Genomic DNA, 9,528 nt, shown 5'->3' on the forward strand with positions numbered 1-9,528 from the left:
AGGCAGGTAACGCCGGTTGTCACGAGGAGGACATTCAATTAGGGGGAAAATGGTGCACATTCAGTGACAGAAATAGTTGTAAGGAGACTGAAAAAACAGAAAGCTGGAGAAAGACCCTGATTCCTTTCAGCCTTACACCTAGAGGACGCTGCAGTGTAGAGTTCCATCTGAGCCATTTTAAAGCTTTTAAATCATTAACTTTGATACACAGAGAGGAATGAAACAGATGGACTTTATTATTTTCCATTTGATTCCTCTACAAAGCACCCATCCATCCATTATCTATACACCAGTTTATCCTCACCAGGGTCACAGGGTGCTGGAGTCTATCCCAGCCGACTCAGGGCGAAGGCAGGGGACACCCTGGACAGGTCACCAGTCTATCACAGGGCCACACTTAGAGACAGACAACCAAGCACACTCACATTCACACCTACGAGCAATTTAGAATCACCAATTAACCTCAACATGTTTTTGGACTGTGTGGGAGGAAGCCAGAGAACCCGGAGAGAACCCACGCTGCACGGGAGAACATGCAAACTCCACACAGAGATCCCAGGTGTCCTCACCGGGACACTAACCAGGGACCTTCTTGCTGTGAGACGACAGTGCTAACCACTGAGCCACCTTGCAGCCCTCTACAAAGTATTGTTAGGAAAATTACCTGAATATCTTACTTAACTTTTCAATTATAGATCAATTTCTCTTCAAACTAGGGCCCAAGATTTTATAGTCTTTGAAAACACACTCATTAAAACTGAGATCGGGAAACAAGCTTTAAATGTTACACACCCAAGTATTGGAACAAAGCTCAAAACCTGTTGAGATTCAAGGTCTAATCCTATCTGACAGGTTTAAGGCCCTTGTGTCCAACATGGAGCAGTATGAGCGCACTTGTTTTCTTCAACTTTAACTTGTACACTTTTTCTAACGTATGATTGTTTATTCTGTATGTGTACAGAGTGTTTTATTTGGATTGTCTGGATTTGCATTTATTCTGAGACGTGGCAAATATCTATTCATTGTAGTCTATTCCGTATTTATTCTGCATTTTAGCAATAGCTGAAAAATGTGTTTTTTGCTTGTTGTCATGCTTACAGAGCACCCATGAAAAAGAGAGTATCGACTCTCATTGGGCCTTTTTTAAAATAAAGGCTAATAAAAATAAATAAAGTAGGTGACTGATCTTTTCCTTAGTTTGGAAAAGGTTGAACTCAGCCTCCTTCAAATAGATGTTGGTGAGGTATGGGAGGAATGTCTACCTGGGAATATCTGACAACTATTTCCCAGAAAAGATTGCAAAGATGGTTGTGCTGGCATCCTTAGCAAGTAAGAGACAAATTATTTTCGAGCAGAGGTCAAAGTTATCTGCGTCAGAGATACACAGTGCTTCCTTCAGAAAACACTTTAGGGAAAGCCTAGAACATGTTTTGTTGTGGTATTCCTCTGAGCGTTGGAGGCATGGCTAGCTGGTTTCCTGTCTGGTTGTCTTTAGTGTTTAAGTGTGAGGTGCTCTGCAGGGAATCATGTGTTTCCTGTACAAGCTGTGCTTTTAAAAAAAAAACTCAGGGAGCCAATGAGAGAAGAAGACCTGCTAATGTGTGTGCGAGTACCCACATCCATCAAAAAACAAAACATGTAAAAGACTAAAAGGTTCTCGTGAAAGGATGCTGCAGTTCGACGCTGCACTTACCCTTTATAGGCACATCATTTGCGGCCTTTGGTGTTGAGCAATTTTCAGGCTCCTTAACTGCGCCTGACTTGGTTAGTGTCACAGAGCCGCGCACTGCCCAAATACACTTACACGTTTCCTGGCAACAAACCAAAAAGACAACAGACAAGGCAAAACAAAAATCGAATTACATAAACAGTTCCTGGACACTTTGTTTCTGTTACCATAATAATAGTATTCTGTTGAGCATCCCTTTGACTTGAGTCACATGCTGAAGTGCTAATTTTGTCATCCATCCCTGTTAGATATGAAAAATAAGGAAATCAGTGTCAGGTTTGCTTCAGTTGCACGTTATATTTTGCAGCAAAATCAGTGATGCTCTTGTATTACTCACTGGTCGGGTGATGGCAAAATACATGTGTGGTATTTCCTTAACCTTAACAGAGAGTGTGTGGGTGCAGGGCGTGCTATGTCATTGTTAACTTCTTCGTCTCCCCTGGAGATGCTACTGTTGTCCAACAGCTTTGCCTTAGTTCCCACTGCTTAGTTTCTCTAAAATACCATCTTTAAGCTCCAAATGAGGAGACTTTGTTGGCTCGAGGTCAAAGGGTCAAAAAATGACAAGTCAAAAAGCTCTTTTGAAAAAAATGTATTAAATAAAACAACCACCTTATAAGTGTGATTGTAATATCATTAGTTAACACGAGATCATGTGTATGTTTTGGATTCTGAATATTTAATAAAGAATATTTGCATACATGTTAAAATAACTCAAATATGTTTGCATATACAGTATGTCACAAAAGTGAGAACACCCTATCACTTTGCTGCAAATATTTTATTATATCTTTTCATGGGACAACACTGAAGAAATGACACTTTGCTACAATGTGAAGTAGTACAGCATGAATTTACTGTCCCCTCAAAATAACTTAACACCCAGCTATTAATGTCTAAACTGCCAGCAACAAAAGTGAATACACCCCTTAGCAAAAATGTCCAAATTGGGTCATGTGACTCGTTAGTGTTACAAGGTCTCAGGTGTGAATGGGGAGCAGGTGTGTTAAATTTTGCGTTTTCGCTCTCACACTCTCTCATACTAGTCACTGGAAGTTTAACGTGGCAAAGAACTCTCAAGGATCTGAAAAAAACAATTGTTGCTCTACATGAAGACGGCCTCGGCTATAAGACTGCCAAGGCCCTGTGTACTCACTTTTGTGAGTACATATGATATATACATTTATAATCTGAGTAAATCTGACTCGACTTGAAGCCGCACTTTCATGTAGAAAGTACATTTGTAAATTGGTTTTCCAAGTACATTTCCTCTGTTGTTTTCCATTTCCTTTTCTACGCAGGATGAAACTATAGACGCTAACTTTCACAGCATTAAGGTCATACTGGTTTTTCCAGACTGATCTCTAAGGAAAAGACAGTACAGCAGAACTCTCTCTGTGTGTATAGTCAGCACATCTGCAGCACAGCAGGACACACATCCTGCAGACAAAAGCACACACAAACATCGCTGCTCCAGCCGAGACCAAAGACCAAAGGCACGAGCTGAATGAAAGCTATTGTAGGATTGACAACACTGAGCGACAGCTTTGGGAACTGAGTCAATTATGTTGGACCTGCTGATTTCCTTTTGGCCTCGTTTGTTTCCTGTGTGTGTTTCCCGTCTCATCCTCACAAGGAACGCAGTGTTTGTACTCGCTGGAACTAATGACGTTGCTCTGCAGTCAGTAGCAACAGTTACCTGGAATAACCTTTGTCACAGTTCCTGCTTTATCGTCAAAGCTCTCTTTCACACAAAAAAAAGGCTGCTGTAGAAACTGTTATAAAGAGTGACCCGGGAGAACCACATCCTGACTGAAAAATTCAAATGAAAACTTATTGGATGAATTGCATTTTTGTTCTTGTCTTTTTGTCTAAGCAGTTTTTGTGGGTTTTTTTCTTTTTTTTTTGCCCCTGTCCAAATCATGTGTCCGTTGACTAAAACAGCGACATCGGCACAGAATAAATATCAAGTGTGACACTGAGTAATCAGTTATTGATTGATCATTCTACTGATGAAGTGCTGATTTTGTGCTCTCCCTTTATGACATTTATGACATGATGTAAACAAAGGATCAGGCTTAGGTTTGTGCTGAAACCGATCAGTTTAAAAAAAGGCCTCAATCAAACCCAATTCTGACCTTTGAAACCACATCGGAACGTCCCTTGGCTGATATTCTTAATTAGCATTGTGTAACCTTGTTTGGCTTGAATGTAATGGACGTTCATTTACATCGAAGTCCTGCAATCTAGATTTAACCTTAAGCATTAACCTGGAGGCACTTTAACAGACTTTGACTGTAGACTATGATCAGTTCTTTTTAGCCAAACTTAAATTTATTCATTTCTGTCTAATATTTTGAGTAGATTAAGCCTACATTCAAATGGAAAAAGAAAACCAAACATTTTCGAATTACTACATCTGGGAAACCCAGTATTAGCAGCTAAAAAAAAATGTTGCTCACTGAGTAAGTTCCCTGCAGGTGTCACTGACTGGGAAACACCTTGTAGTTGCAGAAAGCCTGAAGGCAGGGTGGCTGAAGGTTCTGTTTTGTTTGTGCATTTGTGTACACTTATTTGTGTACAAAGCAGAATAATTTAAAAGGCCTCAAGGGCGTCACAAGAGTAAAATCTCGTGACGCCCTTCGGTTTCCAGGAAATGATAAAGTTTGCCACTCCTGTAATGGGACATCAGTTGGCATTTGTATCTGTGAGCGTGTTGTGCGAACAGGGCCTTTGGCGTTGCTATTTTCATACGACTATTGCTGTAATTTAACAACTGTTTTAGTCACCGGTGCTTTTTTTTTCTTTTTAAATAAGCAAATGCCTCGAAGCTGTGTGGAGCCATTGTAAAACAAAATAGACAAGAAGTTTTCCCGTCATTACAAGTTTTGCTTACATGATTCAAACTGTGCCTTCTAGTGTTTACATTACGGAGTCTGAGTGAGTCACAGGCAAAATGATCGGCTGCTCTTCATCAGAAGCCTTCAGTTGTTTCGGCATTACTGTTACTGCACTTCTGGAAACACGTAAATGGTGTGATGCAGTATAATGTTGTATCCGCCATTAGTACAGAGACACTTACATTAAGCAGAGACCTGCACAGGAGCGGTTTTTACACTGAATTTTCAAAGCAAGTAATTTACTCTAAAATGTTAATAAGAAATTGGATCAATGAAACCCACAGTCCAACATCCAGGTGTCCAATTTAGTGCTGCAGCAAATGATTATGTTTGCTGCAAAGCTGTACTTTTTATGTTGTATTTGACTGAATGGAGCTGTTTGATTAGCTCAGAATGTTTTCCAATCACAATTGTTTTAATGAATTTTAGGAGTTTATTATAATCCGCCTGAGTTAACCCATTATGTCAGTTCAAATTAATTTTATTGCAGAGATCAGCAAACCTGGAGCCTTTTTCAAAATTAATCATTCACCATGAATAACATTCAGTAAATTATAGTGTTAAGTACACAAAAACTAATGAATCGTCAGTGAACCTGACAACTGTTTCTGCAGAGCTGATGTGAGGATTCAATAAGTCAAAAAAAAAAAAATCTACATTGGCCAGTCGTGAGTCTTTGCCATGATAAACTGACACTGTACCTGTAAACAACAAAATCATGTTGCATTTATCTCAATCACTTCATCTGTTTTCCTGGTTATTTAGTGCGACACAGCAGCTTATCAAGGCTCAAACATTGACACTGATATGCAGAAACAAGTTCACGTTCTTGTTTTCCCAGACCTGTTGCCGGTTGCGTAACATTTAATAAGTGTAATAGTGTGGGAGTTACCTGTCATTGTGCCAGTCTGTTGCTGCTAAAAACGCCTGCAGCTCCAAGCGTGACACAAAACTACATAGACAGTTTTGGGTAATTAAGTAAACTCCACCTATCTGTGGGAATCCTTTAGCCTTTAGAAGCAACAACAAGGCGTAAAGAATACAGAATTCATGGAGAGCTCTACAAGAAGCGAATTTGTAGGGATTTAAATTTCAAAACAAGAAATTAAAAAACCTGAAGTAGACCAATATATGCTCCATCTCAGAGTGGAAAATCTACCGCCCCATCACTCATTTGAAAGGGACTGCTCCATTGACAGAGTCATTCAAGGACCAATGCAGGGACAGAAGTGTGCAAAAAGTCAGGAATCTAAATCTTGGTCACAACGAAACCCCATTTTATCAAACACTGCTGTTGCTAATCTCAAACACACACGATCCTTTGATGCAAGTCAGAGCGCCTTCCTCCATTTCCTTGTTTTCTCTCACATTGAAACAAAAAACACTTCCTTTCCTAATAAGATAATAAACCGTGCAGAGTTCTGGTTCTTGGCTTTTTTCGTCTCATATTTCAGAAATTGCTTTGGGTTCAGATCATTAAAAAGTCCTTTGATGAGGCAATACTGGACTATTATTAGCCCTACTTTCCATCCTATATATACTTAAAAAAAATAAATGAGTCTTCAAATGCACAAGGAAATGACGGTGTCATCAGTAAATAACCACCTCCCATCTGTGTCTCCGCAGAGCCCAGAGGAAGAGTCGCAGTGGGTGGAAGACCTGTTGAAGCTCCACACGGCCCGAGTCCGAGACGTGGAGATCCTGGCAGGCCTGGACCTTTACAGATCCACAAACCTCACCTACACCGACACCCTGACCCTCAAAACCTACCTGCACACCTTCGAGAGTGACGACTAGACGCACAGAGACAGACGCACACATATACAGGATGTAGCCTTTTGTAGAAGTCCTGCAATTTCACCGCATGCTCGCTGGACAGACGGTGCATCGCTGTCGTCCCGCTCCTGAGGAACTGCCCAAGAAGTGCTCGGAAAAAGGGGGGACACACTTCTGAAAATTGAAAAGATTAAAAAGACGCGTTTGTTTGGAAGATTACGACAGGAATATTCGATATTATCCATAGAATCTGTGTAAGAATAAGCCAGCATAGGATGCAGGGTGAGGGACTAACAGCTGCCACTACACTTTTCATGAGTACAGTATATACAAGGCATTCTCCATCACACACCAGTGTCTTAGTTTCTTATCAATAAATGATCTATACTTCATATTTGTACTGACTGTCCGCAGCAAATTTTAAATGTGTGTTGTTCACTTATTAAAAATCGATTAGTAGTCCTTGGATTAAGGAATATGGTCATTGTGAGGTAACTCAGCTAACCATGAAATTGGATTAAAAACTTGGAAAATTACTTTAAAAAAATGTGGAAGAGTTGAATTTTTGCTGTTCTGTAAACGAATATTTTGAAACTTTGAGAAATTAACTTAAATTCCACCCTCTGTGTATCTTTATGCTAAACAGAATCAGCCACCAGTTCCCTTAGCTTAGCATTAAGATTCAAAACAGGGGAGGGCAGCTTGCGTGGTGCTGTCCAAACGTCGCAAAATCCACCTACCCGAGCAGCAGACGGAGCCAGACTGATTGTTTCCTGGTGATTACGGTCTTTCGGTTATGTTAAGCTAATCGTTTCTTGGCTTTAGCTTCAACATTTCAGCCCAAATCCAAACATGTCAAACTGTTTTGCAATATAATAAAGCAGACAGCCACACAACAGACAGTCGTGTGACCATCGGGGGGTTCCAGAGTTCTGTCAGCTGTATAAATGTAGCATTTGACAGCTAAAAAGGCAAATAAATAAACTAGCAAAGCTCCTTGCATGTTGATCACAGGATTCCTACAAAGATTTGTCAGTGATACGGTGAAGGGGCTTATGACTGGGCTTTTTTTTTTTTTTTTACAGTGCATTTTCAAAAAAAGAGAATTTTTCAACACAATCTGGACATAGCCCAAACACAATAAGCACATATAAAGTCTAAGAACTTACCTTCTGTTTCCACATCCACCTGCTTCTGATGTCTCTTTTCCTATAGCTCTGTCACAGCTGATTATCTAGGCCAGGGGTGTCCAATCCTGATCGTCGAGGGCCTCAGTCCTGCATGTTTTAGAAGTTCCCGTCTTCCAACACACCTGATTCAAATAATCAGCTCATCATCAAGTTCTGCATAACGATCCTGATCATTTGAATCAGGTGTGTTGGAAGAGGGGAACATCTAAAACATGCAGGATTGTGGCCCTCAAGGACCAGGATCGGACACCCCTGATCTAGGCGTATGTTTTTATACAGTTTATCATATTTATTGCGTGGCATCATGATAATAACAGCACCTAGTGTTCCAGCATATACCCAGTGTAACTGCTCTGTCCCTGTTTGCTCTATAAAGACGGAAATATTCCACAGATGTTTTTCCAAAGGAGGAGACGAGACTGATTCTCTGGTAAAGGAAAATTGGGGCTTTGTTATTTCAGTTTCTTTTTTTTTCCGGCATGGTGACAGCCAACACCAACGCATCATCACATCACCCCACATCATTTGAAGAGAAATGGATGGTTCACTTACCTAAAATGCAAACCTGTGTGCATGACCGAGCACCATGAACTTCACTGGAAACATCTATTCCTTGGAATGGAAAAACAAAGTCATAACGCTGATGCATACATTACAACTAAAAAAGAGACGCATTTCGGAAAACTGCCTCCGTCAGGAAGTCATGAGGGCAGAGATCCTGTTTCTTAATCCAGGTTGGTGTAAGGCAAGTGTAGCTCTGCAATACAATTAAGTCATTATTGTCTATTTACTTATTATTATTGACATTGGTTGACCAGCTGTCTCCTGCAGACTTTTTAGTGTTTTTGCAAAATTACTCCTTTAACTCCAAAATAAGACAAAGGCTGTAAAACCACTGATTTTTCTTTAATTCAGTTTCAGGGCCTAAAAAGGCTCACACTACACTCACATTTATAACTCAGATAAAGACATCACAACCTGTATTTTTTTATTTTTTTCATGTTTGGTAGTTCCTTTCGTAATACACACTGACGAGTTAACTTAGCTTGCTGTCACAGTAATCAGTAGAACAGAGAAAATAATCAATAAAAAGTCAGTTAACTGACATAAAAGCTTGCCAACGTGTAGAAGAAGCCATGTTTATTCCTGTAGTCTTTCAAATAAAAAAGAATTGGAACCTTTCAACAAGTCGAACTGAGTTGTTTTTTTCTTTTTTTTCTTCAGCTGTCTCCTGCGACCAGCAGAAGAGAAATGACGAGTAACCCAAAGACGTGTGTTCATGCAGCAACATCTGCAAAGTGGCAACAGGGTTCTCTTTGCATCATTCCGAAAGTACAGGAATCAGCTGATTGTTAGCATGAGGACAGCGGATTTCGTGCAGACAGACTAACCTTGCAACACTATCTTCCTCAGTGTCAGAAAGCTAAAGCGTTGGTCCCTCCGCACGTTGAAAGGTTTTGGAATAAGAAGTGCGCTTTAGTCTTCCTCTGCAAAGTCTTCGTTGTGTCTCAGCCTCAACTTTGAGATCTAGCACTCATTTTCTGAGACATGTAATACTTGTGGCAAACAAAATGGAACTCATTAAACAGCAAAATACGCACTTCACCGGACGTGATAACAGGCAGATTGAGAACAGAGTCTGTTGTGAGCCAGTTCTTTAGGATCATCTGTGTTCAACAGAAAAACAGATGTTATTGATAGGATAAAGGGATCATTACGTAGTGACGTTATTAACATGAAAGAATGGAGACAAGACAAGAAAACTGAGCTGATGGATGTTGCAAAATCAAAGAACCAAATAAAACCAAAGGCGAACAGTCAGTTAAACTAACTGAACCAAAACAAAACAACTCCATAGAACTCCAGATGCGAGACGGCACACAAGCACCAGTGGCCGTAACAGGGTCCATCCATCCATTTTCTATACACCGCT

The 9,528-nt window shown here is 40.3% G+C and overlaps 1 protein-coding gene across 2 annotated transcripts in view; it reads left to right on the top strand.

Moving 5' to 3' along the window:
- The window catches only part of LOC103362056 (ectonucleotide pyrophosphatase/phosphodiesterase family member 2-like), a 59,293-nt gene extending 52,341 nt beyond the window's left edge, over positions 1 to 6,952 (top strand). For both annotated transcript variants that reach the window (XM_008288310.1, XM_008288309.1), the window contains exon 25: positions 6,256 to 6,952. In XM_008288310.1, the coding sequence (XP_008286532.1) occupies positions 6,256 to 6,426 (171 nt within the window). In that variant the 3' untranslated portion in view covers positions 6,427 to 6,952. The remainder of the gene's footprint in view (positions 1 to 6,255) is intronic.
- Positions 6,953 to 9,528: the final 2,576 nt, after the last annotated feature.

This window comes from Stegastes partitus, unplaced genomic scaffold (genome assembly GCF_000690725.1).
Source record: "Stegastes partitus isolate 25-593 unplaced genomic scaffold, Stegastes_partitus-1.0.2 Scaffold552, whole genome shotgun sequence".
NCBI lineage: Eukaryota > Metazoa > Chordata > Actinopteri > Pomacentridae > Stegastes > Stegastes partitus.